Source organism: Metopolophium dirhodum, chromosome 9 (genome assembly GCF_019925205.1).
Source record: "Metopolophium dirhodum isolate CAU chromosome 9, ASM1992520v1, whole genome shotgun sequence".
Lineage (NCBI taxonomy): Eukaryota > Metazoa > Arthropoda > Insecta > Hemiptera > Aphididae > Metopolophium > Metopolophium dirhodum.
The window spans coordinates 4,342,143-4,363,963 of record NC_083568.1 but is presented as its reverse complement, the minus strand read 5'-3'; the positions used below and the strand labels follow the sequence as shown (position 1 = coordinate 4,363,963).

General features: G+C 34.0%; 2 protein-coding genes and 1 long non-coding RNA gene across 4 annotated transcripts in view; 1 reads left to right on the top strand and 2 right to left on the bottom strand.

Moving 5' to 3' along the window:
- Positions 1-9,310, top strand: part of LOC132952252 (cytochrome P450 306a1-like) — a 34,062-nt gene extending 24,752 nt beyond the window's left edge. The window contains exons 3-10 of one of the 2 annotated variants that reach the window (XM_061024486.1): positions 2,868-3,038; positions 3,136-3,318; positions 6,601-6,973; positions 7,122-7,267; positions 7,374-7,573; positions 7,679-7,973; positions 8,638-8,971; positions 9,041-9,310. In XM_061024486.1, coding sequence (XP_060880469.1) covers positions 6,661-6,973; positions 7,122-7,267; positions 7,374-7,573; positions 7,679-7,973; positions 8,638-8,971; positions 9,041-9,234 — 1,482 coding nt within the window. In that variant the 5' untranslated portion in view covers positions 2,868-3,038; positions 3,136-3,318; positions 6,601-6,660 and the 3' untranslated portion in view covers positions 9,235-9,310. The remainder of the gene's footprint in view (positions 1-2,867; positions 3,039-3,135; positions 3,319-6,600; positions 6,974-7,121; positions 7,268-7,373; positions 7,574-7,678; positions 7,974-8,637; positions 8,972-9,040) is intronic. The other variant, XM_061024487.1, reaches the window with a different exon arrangement.
- Positions 9,014-10,133, bottom strand: LOC132952255 (uncharacterized). The gene is made up of 5 exons (XR_009665455.1): positions 9,993-10,133; positions 9,784-9,923; positions 9,567-9,710; positions 9,346-9,490; positions 9,014-9,142 (listed from the first exon to the last, which is right to left on the bottom strand). It is a non-coding gene; the product is annotated as an uncharacterized LOC132952255 (long non-coding RNA).
- Positions 10,134-15,380: 5,247 nt separating this feature from the next.
- On the bottom strand, positions 15,381-19,234 carry LOC132952251 (cytochrome P450 18a1-like). The gene is made up of 5 exons (XM_061024485.1): positions 18,269-19,234; positions 17,402-17,523; positions 16,489-17,186; positions 16,209-16,384; positions 15,381-16,055 (listed from the first exon to the last, which is right to left on the bottom strand). Exons 1-5 carry the CDS (start codon positions 18,624-18,626, stop codon positions 15,871-15,873), a joined length of 1,539 nt encoding a protein of 512 aa, XP_060880468.1. The 5' UTR covers positions 18,627-19,234; the 3' UTR covers positions 15,381-15,870.
- Positions 19,235-21,821: the final 2,587 nt, after the last annotated feature.

Here is a 21,821-nt window from a genome sequence, read left to right as displayed (position 1 = left end):
ATAACGAACAAATAGTGGTGACTATTATGTCTGGTCGGCTTTAGATTAAAAAAAAGGCACGTGTGACGTGTCCGTATAAATAAAAAGACGAAATGAAACGATTTCAAACATCTAAATTAATTTATTTTCCTCAAATTACATGACTTCTGCACTGCATTCAGAGACGGGATAGTAGATTTGTGGAATCCCTGAAAAAAAAAAACCAAGAAAAAAAATAACGCGGAAAAAAGAACAATTTTTAAAAATTAAAAATATTATTAATTGATTATGAAAATTAAAAAATATTGAGGGGTACCTATCAAATATCAATAGTATCGAAAATGCTTTATATTCAATATAATATTTTCAATATGGTTTATTGAGCGGCTTGAGAGTAAAAACACCTATTATCTATGAATCGTGAAAAAAAAGAATGAAAATATATCAAAAAATGAAGTATAAATATGTTAAAATTGTATTGAAAAATACATTAAAGTTACATAAAAAATCATATAATATCATAAAAACTTACTTACTTAAATAACATATTAAAATATAATAAAATGTAATACAATAGTCAATAATCAATACAATTATAGTACCTATATAATTATAATAATAATGCAATAAAAATGTAATATTATAATTAGGTACACCTCTTTCTTATGTTATGACTTACGGCTGTTAAAAAATCTAAAACACCGATATTGCCCGCTTGTAACATACATTTTGCAGACGTTTTTCTACGGTCCGAGTTTGCTCTAGTTTTTTAATAGTTCTCGAATCTCCTACAGCATCTAAAGCTTATTTCGCTTCATCTGCGGAAATTTCCATTTTTATTTTTCTAATTAATTTCTAAATACTTTTTTACCGATTACCAGATTTGTGTACGCAGACAGGAAATTTTTATGTTATCTGGATATGAAAATGTTGATAGTAGTTATCAATTATTGTATATCATTTTTCATTTATTCATTACAACGGCTATAGATATCTTTAATCGTGTTCATTTATACCTTCATCGATATTATTATTTACTGTCGTCAGTTAAAATATTGTTACAACTAATTAGTTATTAATACGAATAAAACAATTGTCCCAATCCCAATGGTAACTATTCGAATATTACAATTTCTAAAAACATAATTTAATCCATCTAAAAGAAAAGTTATTACTTTTTAACGTGGTTAACATAAAAAAATGGATTTTCACTTGTTTTCAGTGTGATTTTTTTTAATCTATGGGTATCTTATAGTTGTTTCATGTTTTCTTACATATAAACATAATATAGTTAAATCTGAATAAAAAAAAAATAATATGTCAATTTATAATAATTATTAACGAGAGTTTATATCAGTACAATGTACATGTACCCTCGAACTGTCACTGCAGTCTTATGGACGACTGTTAAAAACTAAAAAGCATTCGTGTTATAGAAGCCGATACCTATATGGGAAACGTGGTTTTATATACTACACAATAAATTATTTTATAATATAATTAATTTTGTACAAACCAAAAGAATAATAAAGTCGTTCTCTTCTAAATTATTTTCAACAATACGTTTGAACACTTATTATATTGTATAGGTACGGCAACTGTCTACACCACTTGGAATGCACCCTTATAATTTATAAAATGATTATCGTGTACGCTAAGTGTATTCTGTGGGTTCGGCAATTAATAGGTGTACAGGTGCATATAATAATATAATGGGAATATATGACTCTTTGAAATCGTCGACATTCCGATAACACATTGGGGGAGCGAACCTTTTTTTTCGTCTCATAATACACGTAGGAACAATACCGAATTCCTTATAGACTGTTCACCCCAATGACTGTTAAACGTGTTTGCATCGGATTTCTTGGAATTGCAGACCCTTCTTGCATTATATAGGACTTGTTTACATCAATGAAAGTAAAACCGGATCTTGTACGTGGTAGACGAGTCTACGTCTTGCAGACGACCTTATCGTCTCATTAATGTGTCTTCAAGGTTTTATTGTCCACGACGTCTGTGGTTCCCATTGAACAGTTTGGAATCGGTTTAAAAGTTCATAGAACTCTGGGGAGACTCCTCCACTGGATTCGAAAGAAAAAAAATTACGATTTTTATTACGAATCCGAAATAACATATTATAATATATTATATAATTATACAATACGAAGTACCTCTGATATTGTACATTGTAAAATAATAATAATGATAATATTATGTTGATAATTATAAATGATTTAATAAATCGTCGATGGAATAAAAAAATGTATGGTATCCGTTCCAAGATTTTTTGTTATTTGCACTGATACTGAAAATTACTATACCAACACTTAATTATTTTCCCACCAAGGTAATAAATTTAAAAATGAACATACATTGGCAAAATATCAACTCTTCGTAGTTTCAATAATAACAGAAAATTAGCACTATAAACATTAAATATACAAACATTAAATTATTATATTCATGATTAGGCTTATTCTCAAATTTCGAGGTGAACTACATGACACAAAATGAATAATATGTGATGTATATAAATTTTGTCTATCGGACAACTTACGAGTAAACAATTTAGGAGATTTATTTCTAGACAATTTTTTCACTTGTAATCAATTTTGTTGTTCGTGTGTATAATACGAAAACCAAACGTGTATACTTACTATGCGTAATACATTTTTATTCAATTCGACAAAAATCCATTGTATTACGAATCGATCATGCGCGCGTAACGCCGCCACAATCACAATGCACATTAGGTATTCATTCAAATGATAATGTACCTACCGAATGAATATTATCTAATGTGGAATTTATGAATCTGATTTGGTAAAATACACGTGTAAGACGATATTTATTGAATATATTTACTATTTTTTTGTTTCCTACAGCGATCGACGAATATTTAAAAGTGAAATCTGCAGCGCACTTTATACGCATAATACGACTTTTTACGTTATGGTCTTTTTATGCGGTTTATACCGACAAATGATTTTGAAACAAATACCTACACAATAATTACCGGCGTCGATATGAAATTACAATAATCCGCAGGGCCGCTCGTGAGTTTTCTGCTTTTTTTCACGCGTTGAAAATGTGTTTTTTCTTTCGTAAAACCATTGTATTTTGACAATACACTATTATATTATATTATTATAGACGGTGGGTACCAGACACAATACCGTCATAAATTCAGATGATCAGATTAACATCAACACATCATCATATTTTCTACAGTACGTATAATCGTCGTCAACAAGAAGGTTTATGTTGTGGTTTAGTGCCTGTACGCGTTATAATATATCGACGACTGTTATCAAAAAACTCCGTTTACCCGCGCTAGTAAGTTTTTAATAAATATCGCTTGTTTTGTTCTATAGATTTAAATCGGGCCATGTACTACAATATACTCTTTCGAGTTAGTACCTACCGTCCTACTTATTATAAAATATTATTAGAGAAATAAAGATTTAAAACGACGTATTATCTGCAATATGTTTCAATCTTAAACTTTGAGGGAGGTTTCTGGTAGCCTACAGTGGAATCTATAGTCAGTACTTTGCGAGGTTAAGGGTGTTTGGGCCTAGGAAACATTATTTAATCGAACATTGATTTACATCAACGACGCTCATGTATGTGGTTCGGTGATTTGTATACAAATTTAAACACGATTTGTCTATTTTCGTGATGACGGATAAATTAGGTAATGATTTCCAATATATATAAAATATTTCGCTCAGAAATCTGATTCTATAATAATGATTTTAACGCACGCACATGCTTTTTGCGGGCAAAATCGTTCCAACCGTCGCGCGTCGCATTCGTGCATTTAATAATGCATTTTTCTTCTACGTACATTTTCTCTTCTACTTTCCTCAGCTCAGAAATTTAATTCAAATTTAATAGGTACGTCCATTACAGTGATCTACTCGAAATATTATATATTATACAGAATATACCCAGAATGTACCCAGAATGTACCTATTATTCGTGTTTTTTCCATCTATCATGCATTTTATCAAATTCTGATTTATTAACATTTTAAGTGGATAATAATATTATTTATTAGAATATTACCTATGTATTTGACATTTAAACCGACTAAAAAAAAAACCAAAGTTGGCAAAAATATTAACTTATTACTATTATTGTTAAAATGAATACTGCTTGAATTTAAAAATATATTATTTTATGTATTTTCACAAGGCAAACTGCTAGGTACAATACACGGATAATATGGAATATGTTCGTGGCTTGGTCACATTACAATTTTCAATTTTTTTTTTTTTTTGAACAATCTTTTAGAATTAAATTACTATGTATTTCAGTACTTGCATGTTAACTTGTATAATAAAATTTTTCCTGAGCCAATATTTAAAATTATATTTACACAGTCAGTCCTAAAACTCTATCCATTCGTTCCCAAAATCTGTTTTTAAATTCAAGCATGTTTCTATAGCCTCCCACCTCAAAAAAAAGGTAACAAACGAAAATATCCATCAAGTTATATGAGTGATAAATCGATGATTAGCATACAGCCTGTATGATACAGGAAATATCGATAAAAAATATTCACTATAACCTTATAATATAAGTCACCTCCTACACTATATACCTAACTAATACGCACAATAGCTGGTATCCATCCAGGTATAGATCTAGAGCGGAGATCGGAGGACATTTATTAAAATCACATGAATACGTCTTATCTTTTACATTTTTTAATATTATAAAAGTACCTATCAAATCCATAACTATCACTTGCGCTCTATTATTTGTATACACCAATATAATAATAATATACGTCTTAATTTATTAGAAATGTCTGGGACCCAAGTGCCATAAATGCATAAATATCGATGTTATTACTTATTTTTTTTACTACCTAACTCATACAATGAAATTATTATTCATTAAAGTAAATTTAATATTTCTTTAAAAAAAAAAAAAAATGGAATTGTGTGTGCGTTGTGAGCTCTGCTCCTATCTATCAAAAACGTGTACCTTATTACTTATTAGTTATTTATTACAATTTACAAAACAATATTTTAGTCGTATAGGTATAATAACATTGTATATACGTGCGTAATATGTATAGACATGTGGGATAGATATATTTTATGTTAACAACTTCCTTTGTATAATGTTCTTATGTCAGGTTTTGGAACACTACCTATGTACACGGAATGCTGACATTTGAATATTCCGGACTCCGTTGTTTAGTGTTAATATACATTTCTTTTCTTTTCTTTTCCCATACGATATTATGTCGTTTCGCAATAGCGTACGTTATAGCGATTTGTACCGTTCGAAATCCGTTTTTTTTTCTCTCCCGTACCGCACCCGCCGGACGCATTCTATATATAGTTTGTATACATTTATTTTTTTCGTTCACCCGCATTTGGGACGCAATCGGATAATAATATAATAAATATTATGCTCCACTTTACAACCAGTTTTGAACGGGACGCGATCAAAACACGGGGAAGGTAAAAAACTATAATATATATATAAATAAATATAAAAGGTCGAAATGCGTCGTGAACGGAATACGCTCGCGGTGTGCGCATATAAAAATAAAAGGAAAAAAAACAAACCCGGTGTGACATACCGCAGCAGGAGTCGGGTGGGCAGCAGTATTTATACCTAGCTACAACTTACTGCCCCGCGAGCGTTACACTTGCGTTCGTATATTATTATTATTATTATTCAATACAGCATTTGAAAGCCATAATAATGATAATAACATATAAAAATCATCGCATTCGCCGATTCAGACGGTGTATCGTACAGGCAATATTGTGGCCTGTAGTTGTAGTGATCGTGTATGGAAAACAGAATCTACTCGCAAATGCGTGTTGGTTACGAACCGCGCTCGCTGACTGTCATTTTTTTTTTTTTTCAAAAATATACGATGAAAATATACACATAATTTAGCCGCCCAAGGAAACCACTGAGAATAAATGTGAAAAATTACATTTATAATCCATATGTATAGCGAAACTATCGGAACCCAGAATCTAAAATTACTGTATAATATAGGTAATATGATATTATATTTCTGTGTTTGTCAATCGACGTAACTGATTTGTCTTGCGAGACAAATGTAAACAAAAAAAATTGTTACCATTTTATTCATAGCACACACACACAAACGACAGCAGTCGTTAGCACGTCATGTTAAACGTAAGACTAAAAAACCGTTATACCTACTTGATATTTTACGTCTGCAAGGAAAATCTATGAATCATAAATATGTTTTTGGGGAAAAGTTACACTGATACAATAATAATAATTGTTATACCTCTATAAGCGTTACGGAAATCGGTCAGAAAAATAAAGTTGTAGTCAGCTCAAAAATATAGTATTTATGTTAAAATCTATAAAACTATATAAAGTTGTGTAACCGAAGTTGTGTCACTGAAAGTTGCCCATTGATCTTACCACAAATCATTCAGTTTCTATTGTAATTCAACAACAAATGTATACATAATATAATGTTTTTCATTTTTACAGATTGTAAATATTCAAGTTATGTATTAAAGTTTAATTACTTGCTTACATCACATGTCGCCCCCAATACAGTAATAATGTTTTACCAATCTAAAAATCATAATTTTTTAGGTACCTACCTATTATTGTATTACAATCTATCTATCAAATCGTATTAAAGGAACATAAATAATGTTTTGGATCATCGGCGTAATACTATTTGGTGTATTGTATGCTGGTTACCTGTGGCGTTCCAACAGAAACTTACCCCCAGGCCCTTGGGGTGTTCCAATTTTCGGCTATCTACCGTGGTTAAATCCAACCGAACCTTACAAAACGTTAACGGCGCTGGCTTGTAAGTATGGGCCGATTTACAGCATTCAGATGGGCAAACATTTTGCAGTCGTTATGTCGGACCCGACACTGGTTAGAATGGCATTAGCGAGGAACGAACTGGCAGATCGCACCAACTTCGAAGTTGTCAACGAAATAATGCAAGAACATGGTAGGCACTAACTATACTAATATAATATAGGTACCTAAACTTCCTATACCAGTTTGAATAATATTCAAGTATTGTATTATAGTTATTATGGCACTTTTTAACAATATTTTAAAGTAGGTATTATTTTAAACTGTAATGATCTATACAGGTTTGATATTTACACACGGGCCTCTTTGGAAAGAACAGCGAAAATTTGTTTGCAATTGGCTTAAGGTGATCGGCGTGACCAAGTTCGGGGACAAGAAAAATAACTTACAACTACTTATTGCCGACGCCGTGTCTACTACGATCTCGGTAACACTAATTTATACCGAGAAAATTATAGATAATTTACAAATATTTTATATTTCTATAATAATATGTAATTCGGTTGTACCAACATATATTTTATTTTTTTCAGAAATTACGTCAATCAAATAATTGTCCGATTGACACGGGGACGTTTTTTCTTGTACACATAGGAGATTTTATAAATCTCATAGTGTTGGGTAAAGCGTGGCCAGAAGATGACCCTAATTGGATTTATTTACGAAATTTGGCTGAAGACGGATCCAAAAAATTCGCCATAGCCACTCCATTGAGTGTTTTGCCAATATTGAAGTTAGAAACGATTATATTAATAATTACTCTCTTGATATCCGTATAATAATAATGTGTTAAAAATATATATATATTATACCTATTGTTGATGTATAATTGTCTTAGGATAATACCGAAATACAGAAATACTGTTTTTGAAGTAATCGAGGGAGTTAAGAATACGCATCTCATATATAAAACTTTGATGGAGAAACGAGGCAACGAAATCCACGAAAGTGACGATCTGATGGCCATGTTCATGAAAGAAATGACGAAGAGAACAAATGACAAGGATTCCCATCACTTCACAGAAAAACAATGTTGTTTTCTTCTGTCTGATCTTTTTGGTGCTGGTGTCGAAACAACCGTAAATACCCTAAGATGGTTTCTTCTGTACATGGCTTTAAACCAAGGAATACAGGTAAAAATCGCATTTTTTTAAAAAAAAAAAACCATTACTGGGATACATAGGGTTATTATGCACGGATATAATCATATATGTAACAGTCTTTTACGAATATTTATTTATTTTTTGTATAATAATATGAAGTACATACCTAAACACATCGTAAAAAATTGCAATGAAAATAATAAAATACAGGTATAAACTGATGTGAATAATATTATAAGCTGTTGCTTGTAGGTTAACTGCACTAGTATACATGAATATTGTATATATTATAATGAATTATATAAAATTTAAATTTAATTAAAATTGCCTATTTACTTCTACGATCGTTTTCAATATATTTTAAAATCATATGAACACTTAATATAAGCATCTACAATTCAGATAGACAGACTTTGTAAGAATAAAAAAAAAATAAAAAAAATATACGTAATATAAGTACAAATGTACTTAAAAAAATGTCTTGAAATTAATGAAATAGTGACATATTATAAAATAACTATTATTATTTAAAATAAATTATGAGAATTAACTGTGATTTTCAGTAAGACACCTATGGTAATCATGTGTATGATATATAAGAATCTAAAAATATACATAATAAATAGACTAATCAAAAACCATCGATAACGCTTATTTTTATTAATACGATTTTTATAAAACAAAACATTTCTAGAACGACTTACAGAAATTGCTGGATTCCGCGTGTACCGATGATGGTGGATTAATAGATTTGGAGCAAATAGAAAGCATTCCACTGCTAAAAGCTTGCGTGTCTGAAACGATGCGATTACGGCCAGTGGCTCCGTCTGGGATACCGCGGTCGGTGAACACCGAAATTATGATTTCGGGATACCGCATACCAAAAGGGACCATGGTTTTACCGCTGCAGTGGGCAATGCACCACGACGAAAATTATTGGACGGACCCGGAGACGTTCCGACCGAAAAGATTTTTGGACGACGAAGGGAATATGATCAACCACAAGGCCTTCATGCCATTTCAAGCCGGTTAGTTATATTAGAAACGTCGAATTTTTTTTTCTTTTGATTTGTCAATATGCAATGCGCTGTTTTCAGGTAAGAGAGCTTGTGTCGGAGACACGCTTTCCTATTGGATGCTCTATCTGTTCGGTGCAAATATAATTCACAATTTCAACGTTTCCGCAGAACAAGGTCTATCTGAAAAAGAAATCAACACCATCATGGACGGAGAGTTTGGCATAACGCTCAGTCCGGCCACGCACAACGTTGTTTTTAAATCTCGAATTTAATATTGTGAATCGGTTCGAAATTCATTTTCAATCGACCATAAAAATATGATCTTTAACTAAAATATATAAAAGTACAAAAATCTATTGTAAATAGGTTATTTTGGATATTACCTGTGGGCGGAGGTGTTCGCCAAATTTATGTTTTCCAAACCGTCGACTTCCGTACCTATTCTTATGTTCTACATAATATCCTATATAGGTACTCATCTTAAACGGCGATCCCATCGACGTCACCTGCAGTAACGTTCGTCCACGACTAAAAATTACCAATTATTTCAAAATTTTATCGAAGAAATCGTAATAATTATAATTACATTTTACAAATTACGTACGGGTAAAACGAATCACTCGTTTGTGATAGTGTCATGATGGGAAGTTTGGCATAACGCTCAGTCCGGCCACGCACACCATTGTTTTTAAATCTCGAATTGAATATTGGTTCGCAATTTGTTTTCAATCGATTATGAAAACACGATCTTTAAATAAAATATATAAACGTAAAAAAAAGTATTGTAAATACGTAGGTATACTATTTATTTTGGATATTACCTGTGGCCGGGGGTGTTCGCCAAATTTGTGTTTTCCAAACCGCCGACTTCCGTACCTATTCTATATGTTCTGCGTATCCTACATAGGTACCCATCTTAAACGGCGATCCCATCGACGTCACCAGTAACGTTCGTCCGCGACTAAAAATTACCAATTATTTCAAAATTTTATCGAAGAAATCGTAATAATTGTAATTACAAATTACGTACAGGATGGTATACCGCTTTAAAATAATATAACTCTCCAGACCTAAATTATTATTAGTGTCTCGTGTGCGTGTGCGTGTGCGAACGGTTTTCACTATAATCTTATCCGCGTTTGTATAAACAAATTAATTAATTCATAACGATATTATGTATAATGCACTTCTGGCGGGAAAATTATTCCATTAATGTAGGAAGTATAATAATATAATGTCCAAGGAAATTGTAATACTATAATAAGTAAGCAATAACTAATATTGCAAACATGACCGGTCTGGTCAGTTATATAGGTTATATTGGCAGTGTTTACTATAGGTAATGTACGCCTCACATATTATGGTGTCTACCGGTGAGTGTTTTTTTTTTATCGTTACCATAATTCATAATAAATTCATAATTTTTTTTCCAAATTATTTATGACGATAAACAACAGCGGCGTGCTGCGGTAGATATATTTTAAAAACGGCACGATGGGTTTATATATATTACATGGTAGGTACCAGGGTACCGCATGGTACTACAATGTGTATAGTATAACTATATAACTTGTAATATTATTACGAGTCGAGAGTTCGGGTACATTATTTAAAACGTGCGTATAATACGAATTTGAATCGCCGATGCAACCGATGTACCTAATTTTAGAAATCGGTTTTTAGTCGACACCCGAATACACAACAATACACTGTTATATAGACCGGTCAAAAAGCGTTTCGAAAAAACAATACCACCACACGCGAAATTTTATCGTAAGTCGTAAAAACCGACGGTCTTTCCGTCTCGCGCGGGCTAGAGTATACGATAATCAGCTGCAATCGTAAACACAATTTTATTATTGGCCACGGACCGCGTGTATCCATATTACATTATTATTATTATTATTATTTAGGGGGTGGCAAAGAATATATTATTTTTTTATTATTTATTCTTCGAGAAGATAATGGGCCCCACTGAACACGTTCGTCCATTACCATATGTATATATTATATATTATATAGTAGCAATTCATCATATTAGCATCGTTTATTCATTATAATATTGTTCTTATTTGACCAAGAGTGTTATAAGGTTTTTCTTTATTACCCCGAAAACGACGACGGCATAAGATAATCGGTGGTCGAATTTAAATAACAGGTTTTTTTCGCCCAATAACCCAAATGAGAGAATTTGAAAAAAAAAAAAAACAATAAACAGACGTTTTTCGTTCGTGTCGTATTCGGTAGGTAGGCCACTGTGGGGTTATGCCGTGTGTCGCATAATATAGAATTTACGATTTACGAGTTCCACCATGGAAACATAATTATAATATTTTGTCAATTAATTCTTTTCGAATTCTGTAAACGATCCAATACCTACGACGTCGCGCAGGTTTATGTTTAGGCGGGCACTGTGAATAATAAAATTTTTGTGATGCGTGCCATACCTTCGTCGCGTATCGTGTTTGCTATAGTTCGATTTCGGTCTGCCGTCGGTAATAGCAATGCGTAAAGATATTAAATTTTTTTTGTTCTTTTCCTTACACTATACCAATATCGTATCAATACACCTGTACGTATTCAACACCACCGTGTACACGTCCTAATTGTACGGTGCCAATTATTCATAATCAATTTATGTATTTAGGTGTACGCATTTTATTTCGATATTAAAAAATCCTTTATTGTATACCTATTAACTAGATTACATAGACTTTGCTCATTCAAAAGCGAATTCGTTATCGTTAAACATTTCAATAACAACGATAAACGCAAGGAAAAAAATACGGAGAATTTTTCGACCAATAAGTAATTCGACGAGCACTGAGTATATAAGTAACTTCGAACTAAAAATAACTAAAAAAAAAAATGGATTCATAATAATGTTAATATTTTGTATGGTGCGAATGGTTGATATATACCTTAAAATATAAAAAGTCATTTGATTTGTTTCGACTTTTTCTAACGATGTACATTGTACACGCATAATATGTGCATTGTGCAATGTGCTTATTAATTATTACTATATACCTACCTATTAGAGGTCGATTAAAATGCAAAATTTAAATTGCTTTAAAAAAAAAAAACAACAACAAAATTAAAATAATCACTATTTGCGAACACTAAATTATTTTATTTTTTTTTTAATTCGCGCGAAACCGTTACAACGACATAATAATTTAATCGATGACGATGCGATATTAAACGAGACCAACAATTATTGTATATTATACAAAGGGATTCACTATACTCCGAAGTCAGAACACCCACCGTGTTCTATTCGTGTTACTCAAATTATCATATTATATTGACTATATTTGTATAATGCATAGAAATGAAAGAGGGTTAGTTTTTATCACGATGAAGTAAATAACAAACGAAATAATAAATTTTGTAAAAGTTCCACGTCCAATGTCCGCGATATCAATAATTGACTATTAATGTGAAAATGTCAATGTTTTTAATATTGTCTACGAAAATACAATATATTATATATTAAGGGTCGTGCCCTGTAAACTACGTTTCGTGTAGATTTCGTTTGTATTTTTTAATTTCAAAGAACGTTTTGCAGTTCGGACCAGAGCCCGATTTTCAACATTTTAACCGTAGACGCTAACTGCATAATATGCGTTTGAATAATGCACAATATTTGTTATTTTTCCCAACACTATTTGAAGTAAAGTGAAAATTCAGGCTTTGATCTGACCTAAGAAATGTTCTCTCATTTCGGAAAAAAAAAAAAAATGATCAAAATTCGACCTGTTAACGAGCCGTGAGAGTTTTTCCCGTTAAATCATTTTCGTTGATATAAAAAACCGTATCAACCCCCCTGCCATATCGGGCAGTAAAATAGCGGAAAAGTATTATAATAGTTAAGTTAAAGTCGTATCATCGACGACTATAAGTTATAAGATATGTAATATAGAACTGCGGAAAACTGGAAAAACCGGCACCGACACCCTTTTAGCGTCGTAAGATTAAACTCTATATTATAGTGTTGTGTGGACGAGTACTAAAACCCGAATTATTATTATGTTGACTGTTATTTAAAAACACTGTTGTTTAACTGATTCCCGTTTGATTGTATCCGCACGCGTTTATAATCATACTGAATAGCTAAATAAACAAAAAAAATGAAATAAAAAATTTAGGCATACAAATATATTGGTATGCGCAGTTGTAATGTCACAATATACTATATTGTGTGGCAAGGGCGGGAAATGGCCTTCCCGCGCGAGCCACACACACACTATTTCTTGTCACGCCCCTGCGTTCATGGATAAGGTTATGCAGTGATATCTATGCAACAATTATAGACTATTCTACAAAAACAATTTCACGGAAGACATTTTATTTTATTTCAAAATTACAATTTTCACTTTGTATATTCTATTATTGTAACTGATAAGATTATTATACAGATTGCGTGAAATAAACTTACTAACGCATCGTTCGACTCACTTATCTAGGAACAGTGCAAATTAAATATGTTTAAATGTTTATGCGTCATGCAAGGAGGTTATACTATACATTTAAGATGTAACCAGAAGTTTATGTTTTGTAAGAACCGTGGTAGGTGTATACATTTTAGTTTCTGGTTGTGCAGGGGATACGCGCCCGGTGGCCGGCACTTTTGGGGATTTCCTCTTTCCGCCCGGCACTTTGGGGATTTCCACTTTACCGCCCGCTGGACGCTTCAACCGTGGTCGAAAACCAAACTTTCGGTGCAGGCGTGACAAAAAATTAGTTTAGTTCAAAAACGTTATAAGAACTCGCTCGTCTCCCACATGAGTATTGCTCCGGGAGACGAATTATTGATGATTCCCGCGGTCTTATTGAAGTGCTTATTATTTCGAAACGGAAAACAAAAATCACTTGCTTATATTATACTTACCCATACTTGCGCACGTGTTATAGATATTTCGATGGCGTCAATTCTCGAGTCTAAGGTGCACACTTGTTGACGCAACTGTTGCGCTGAAGTAGTTATATTAACGCAGTAGAGATTTATAAACAAATATCGACAACTCGACTTAACGCCGGATATGTTGGTTTAAAGCCGATGCGATTCGTCGCTAATAGGTGAATTTTTTTCTCATTCCAATATATTGGTACCCAGAGAGCGAGTTCTGCATGAAAAAAACCATCGACCAATCGCATCACTTTGTCGATTTTAGCTCTCTGATTTAGACTTCAGAGAGGAGGACTCGTAGACGATTTTCTTGCTGTAATCTCCTCGAGCGTGATGATAATATTTCCTGAATGGCAACGCGTTTTTAAACGAAATCGATTTCGGTTATTATAATGTGTCGTAACTATTCTCTCGGTTATAATAATTATAATACAATTTGCAATTTGCTTAATATTATATATTATGCTAAGACCGGGAAATTCAATACCTACAAGGTTTAGGGATTTATAATATTATATTATTATATTCCGACGGGAACTTAAAAAGCACAATAATAATATTGTTCGTCAACTTCATTACTGCCGGTGAATGACGGAACAAGTTCTAACAAAGTCAGAGTCGACTAAAAATAACGATTACAACTGACGTTATTCCTTGGATATATTTTTAAATTATTTCGAGAGTTGAAAATTAACATTTTTCATACGATCCCGCACTCTGCTTGCTCATATACCCGCCTATTTGTTACTGTGTAAGAAGAAATATGATTAATGTTTGATATCATTAAAATATTTGATCATTATACCTAATATTGTTTTTGTAAGTGACCTGAAATTATATAAAAACCAATTATACATGTAGTCCAAAATCAGCTCAGAATCGCTTTTCGAATGCGACGGATTCATTGTTGCTTTCAAGTTTTTTAGTAATAGTAATAAATAATAATAATAATTCACACCGCGAAGCTTCAAAGTGAGCGAAGAGAGACTACTTAGTTATACGGACACCTATAGATCCACGTGGAAACCTTTCTGTTTTTTTTTTTTTTTTTTTTTTAGAATATCCGTAATTTTGATTTCGACATGTACATTTTATTACATTTTATCGGCACCATGTCGACAAATTTACACGAAAATGTCGTTTCGCCGTGGACTTAGGAGGTAGGTACATTTGTATTAATATTTATTATACACACTACCCGAGTAACTGTAAGTTGTTTTGTTATTATCAGTTCGGCCGCGTATAGATCTTCCACAGGGTTAAACAACGCTAAACTACTTTCTCGCTCATTTTCCCTTGCGATTTGTCACACGAAACCGAAACGTAGAGACGATTTTTAGAACAACGCGATATCGCGCAGGAAACCTCGTGTTTGCAAAAAAATTGTAAGCCTTGGACAGCTTTGATTTGAAACCACCTGATGGTTCTTAGTCAATTAAATTGCCATTCGTGTCGTATTAGTTGCGTGGACAGTTCCCCTGAAGTAAATCAATATATAACGAGTGATTGACAAAAAACATTCAACATTTAATTGTAATAGGTTGCTTGTACATTGGTAATATATATAAAAAAAAACAACAATTATACCTTAATACGAAATAAAACACTACATCAAATAATTTTTATAAAAAATGGTATATATGGCACTAAGTACATAAACATATCAATAGGAAAACATGCACTTGTAACTACTTCAAACGAACAATTATAAAATAGTTCTATTTTAAAACGGTATAAATTAAACTAAACTAGCTAATAAATAAATAGTATGGTCTTAAACTACATGTTAGAAAACGTATGATAATATATAATTTATAGGGAACCGCGTAGGTACGATGTCGGTTATAAATAAATAATGAAACATTTTTTAAGCTAAACAATAACATTACTATGGAATGTTATACTCTATCAAATACATAACATTCCGTTAAAAACACATAGACAACCTAAATGAGAGGATCTGAGAATAATAATAATAATAATAATGAAATGAAATCTACTTATTGCGCGCTCTCATGACGACCTTGAACGACTGTGGAGTCAGTGTGATGCCGACTTGACCGTCCATGCTGGGCAGTTCGTCGCCATCCGGTAGACATACGTCGAATTCGTGTAACAAGGTTGAAAAGAACAAATATAGTTCCATCTGAGCTAACGTCTCGCCCAGGCATTTTCTCCGACCTTTGATGAAAAACAGAAAAATAACAATCAATAACGATTTCATAAACGCACGAGACTGTTTGTGTACCCATATACATACATATAATATATAGTACGATATAATATCGTATATATATATATGTTTAGAAAAAATAATATATATATATGTCTTACCGACTCCGAAAGGTAAAAAACAATCGGGTTTTTTCACTTTGCCTTCGGCATTTATAAATCTCTCCGGCTTGAACGCCTCCGGTTCGTCCCATAAGTTCGGGTCGTTGTGTACGAAGTGTTGTAAAGGTATGATCTGAGCGCCGGTCGGTATATGGTAACCATTGAGCGTTACGTCACTGTTAATAAGACAATACAAGACTTGATGAAATGCTCGCGCGTGTGTGTAACATTCGACGGCCGACATGTTACATGCGCCGAACGAGAATAAACAATAATTTACCTGGTGGTTGCGTGTGTCGTGCCCAAAGGCGTGATACTCGATTTCCGGAGTACTTCGTACAAGGTGGCCTGTGTGTAAGGCAAATTGGGGTAATCGTCGAGCACCGGCGATTTGTATTGACCCACTACCGAATCGATCTCGTCCTGCACCTTGGTCATCACATCCGGATAGTGGAGCATGTACACCATGGCCCACAAAATCGTGTTCTTAATGGTCTCCATGCCGGCCGAGAACAAGTCGCCGAGGATTTGTTGCACCTGCCTGTTCGGGTCCAAGCCCTGAAACAGTTGGTCCATCGTGCCGGCTTCCTGAGAGCGTTTGATCTCCAGCAAATAGGCGTCGACCAGGTCTCGAATGGAATTCGGATCGAACGTGCTCCGGTGCTCCTCGATGATGCTTTGAAAGTACTTGGCGATCTCTTGATGGTTGTTCTTGATTTTTTCCTGTATATTCCGTTCGTCCGTGATGTGACGTCTCGGCAAAAACAAGCTCACCGGCCTCAACATGCCGAACAGCTTGAAACCTTCGTCGACCATGTGCATGTACCGCTCGAAACGTGGGTCGTTCGGTTCGAATCTGACACTCATCGTCAACGAACTAATCACGTTGGTGATGGCGAGACACAGCGAACCGGCATTCAGGTCTATCGGTTTGCCGCAGGTCTTGTGAAACGTTTCCGTTAGTGTAGACACTTCGATCTGCGCGGAACAAAAAATACGCGTCAAGTTAGGATTAAAACATATTTTATTTCATTATTCACAACCTTCAGTATATTATGTATCTGTATAAGATGCCTCTACAGGCTTGACTTTACTGCATCATAATAATATAGTTTTCGAAAATATTGGTCGTCGCGTTCGACATCGGACGAGGCGTAGTAAATAATATTATAACACGTATTGACGTTACTCACCATTATTCGGTTTTCCATGTTCAACCTGTTGTGGCCCGTGAACGTCATCCCCATGTGTCGGAGTACCAAGTGCAAAAACTTCCTTTGCGACTCCCATAACTTCCCGGTACTGTTTACGGCTCCTAAACATGAAAAGTAACGTTTCTAATAACAAGTCTGGTCAGTATGGAAATGACACACAGTAATTTTTATATTATTATTATTCTAGCCATTATTCGCGTGTCTCGCACACGTTGTGTAATGCAGTAGTAGTAGTAGTAGTAGTAGTAGTAGTAGTAGTAGTAGTAGTAGTTGTAGTTGTAGTTGTAGTAGTAGTATTAGCAGTAGTAGTAATAGTTGCAGTATAGTAGTGGCAGTAGCTACAGTACGGGCCACGTGATTATTTAATAATTAATATTGTGCCGGCGTATAATATGTCAAAAAAAATTGCGACACAGTTTCAAAATATTATATTCAACGTGCATGATATCTCGTCATCTCGAGGACACGCGCGTGTGTGTGTTATTTGAATAAAAAACTTAACTACAAAAAAATAATTTAATAACTTACGTCGACGGTGCACAACACAATATTAATATGATATTATTAATGCGTGCGTTTATAAAAATGTCGATTTACGATGTAACGATGACGAGAAAAAAAAAACCCATGGTCAAAATACAATTACCAACGATCTTATTAAATGTCTGCGTTCTCATAATACATTATTATAATATATCGGTCGTATCGTCATAATAATTATCATTATAATAATACCGGGAAAAAAAACCTACCTATACGCCCGTCGATTTCTCATAAGTTACATAAAACGTATACATAATATTATTATTATTATTATTAATTCGTCGAGATAATCAATCGACTTACCGTATCCGCCGATGATGTCCATGTACCCGTCGTTGGGCCGGCCGGTGATCTGCTTCATGTCGAACGCGGTCTTGATGAGCTTGTGGTCGCTGAGCAGTATGACGGTGTTGCCGCGCTGCGTGAACGAGCATATGGACCCGTACCGGCGGGCCAGCTCGTTGTACTTGAGGTACGTGCAGTGGTTGGACAAGAACGGCGCGTACCCCAGGAACGGTACGCCCCACGGCCCGGGCGGTAGCGTCCTGGCGGCCCGGAGCTGCCGGTACGCCGAGTAGGTCAGACCCAGCGCCGCGGCCACCGCGTTCAGCCACAGTTCGCGGCTGTATCCGTCGCCGTCGGACATGGTCTCGGCCGTCATCTCGCGCCGCCTCCTCAGCCGCGCGGTGAGCCGATGTGCCCGATGCGAACGAGACGGGCGAACGGGCGAAGAGCTATTTGCGACGGCTGCAGGGCGAAGTTTGGCGACGGACGGTAAAATTAATATGATATTACGATACGTATCGCACGGATGTATTAATAAATATAATTATATAATACAACACAATTTATGTTATATTATTATATTACGAGACGACGTTTTTTTTAAAAAAATTTTTAACGTGCGGACAACACACCCGACTGCAGTGGTATAACGGCGAGCGCGCGAGAGTGCTGCACCAGTAGCAGCGGTACGCAAAACAGATATAATAATAATATAAAATATATATATTATTATTATATTACTAATGATGGTGGTGATGATGGATAATAATATAATAATGTGTGATACGGCGAGCCGCGTAAGTATACTCTGCAGGCAGTGTTTACGCAAGACACGCGTGCGTCGGAATCGAAGAGTTGGGATCACTTTTGAAAATAATCGTGGGAGAGTACTTCTTTTGGTCTTTTATAATATATCGGGGTGTCGAAAGCCCATATAGTAGGGATAGGCGTGTGCGTGCGTGTGTGCGTGCGTGCGGGCGTGCGTGTGCGCGAGGTAGGTACCTCGTATAATACATATTATATTATATACGCGGGTACAACATGTGTTGGTATATATAGGTATAGGCGATATACATACGTATATACACTGCACGTGTACGCGCATGTGTACGAGTGTGTGTTTTCTTTCTTTTTAAACATTTTGTTGTTGTTTTCTCTCTGTCCGACCACCGCAAAGCGGACCGACGGTATTATATGTACATTATTGTAGGGGGATACCCGCGACGCGCGATCCGGGGCGGCGGCGGAGGAGGAGCGCGAGAGCGTTCGAGATTTCCTTCCCTTTTTTTTTTCGTTTCGTTTCGTTTCGTTTCGTGTGTCTCACTTTTTTCTCTCCATCGCCAGCAACAGGTATCATACCTACCTATGCGTTTGTTTTTTTTTTCTCTTCGTCTCGCTCTCTCCCTCGCGCACACCCGACTAGCGGTCCCTACTCCCAGCGCGGCGACGACGGCCCAAACGGCGAGTTTCGCCGGGCCCCGGCGGTCGTCGCGCGAACAGACGCGGCCGAGCATTGGGCCGGCGCACACCGCGACCACCGATCATTATTATTTCACACACGTATTTTACGTATGCACGCACACTTGTAGATCCTCCCAACGGCGAGCCGCGCCGCGCCCACAACACATGTATTTCGAACGAACGTTATTTTTCATTTTTCATTTTCTTCGATGCACATTATGTAAATATATAGTAAAATAATGTATGATAATAGTATTTGTATCTGTATTTTGTGTGTGTGTGTGTCTGTGTGTGTGTCTGTACGTGCGTGCGTGTGCGTGTTTTTTTTTCAATTTCAATTTTTTGACGTATTCTCGAGGACTCTGGAAATTATGTTCTAGTCGTTTAAATAGTTTATTAGAAAACCAAACATAGGGATATATAATAATAATAAATAAACCAGAACATAGGACACCAGAAACGGCAAGTTGAGATTGGGAACTTTCGCTTTAGACATTTATAATATGTATGTAACGGTCATTTTCACAAAACGAGTCTATTATATTGTTTTGTTTGTGTTTATACGTATGGAAACAAACATTTCTATCCGTAGAACTTTCGTATACTAGGTAGGTAATAAATAATAAACATATTATATACGTCTTCGTGCCCAGTTTGTTGTGTACATTGTGTCCAATGACCATGGGTACTTTTTCAATATGTGTTGAGTATAAAGTTTATGATACTTATTCGATTGAATAGAAAAAAAAAGTTATCTATCGTAATGTAAATAAATATTGCATACAGATTAAAGACGTAAATAAAGAAATAAATACTATTGATCATTGGGATTGGTTTATAAATATTTTTCTAAAATATATATATAGCTATAGGTACAATACTAACTATTATTAATCGATAGTGCACTTTCAATATTATAAGGATATATCAGCAAAAATATAGATATAATTTTGTTATTAAAAAAATACATACATTAATTTTATTCAGTTCATTAAGTTTTTAGGAAGCGGATTTAGAATAACGAATTCGTTTATAGGTAGTTAACCTATCGAGTTTTAATTTGTTTTGTAAATATTATTAATGACTAATTAAATAATGGACAATCGCTAATATTATTGTGATCTCTATTATATTTTTATATTACTGTGATGAATCTATCAAAAAAACTATTTAATATTTAAACAGGCTTCTAAATTACTTTGGATATTTTTATTTTATTTATTTACATTACACCTACAGTCAGAAAACGGACTATATTCCTATAGTATTAAGCTGATAACAGATAAGGTAATAGCGTATTTACAAACAAATAATAAATATACGGTTAATAATAATATAATAAACAGCAGTGGCTCAGACATAATAATTGAGAATATAATATTTGTTTAGATAGATTGATACTTATAGAGTAGGTATACGATTTTATCAGTGGCAAATAATGGGTGCAAACGTACAATAATCTTTCAATAATATTTTTTTACTACAGATTCTTAATGGGTGTGATGAACCGTTAAACATGTGTTGAACTTTGGAACATATTTTTATGACAATTCATGGGTTCTAATGTTCTATAGACAATAGATTAGAAGCCCAACTCAGATTCTACAATATTGTCTTATAAAAAAATGTTAAGTACTCTGTGTACCTAGATTTGCAGAAAAACAAGTTAACTTTTATAACCTTTAATTTTTAAAAAATGAAGCCACATAGCTAACCACGATTTAAGTAGTTATTTAAGTAGGTACTCAACAATTTTTTATGTTAACCTTTCTAGAATTTCAAATCATGGTGGCATTGAATATTAAGTGTTGAAACGAATTATGACTTATTTTGGATTTATTTAATATGATTTATATTTGCCGCACATATTAACTATAGTTAAAATTAAAATTTAACCCAATTATTTATTATATTATGTATCATTATACTCAAAAAAATCTTTAATTATTATAATTATTTTAATGAATAGATTAAATTTTTATAAAAAAAACATCCTATACAAATTATTTTAGTAGAGCCCCTAAGCCCGAGAATTGTTTTTCGAATGTAATGAATTATGATACTATAATATCCTGAAAATAAGTGAAAAAGCTATATGAGTTTACAATAC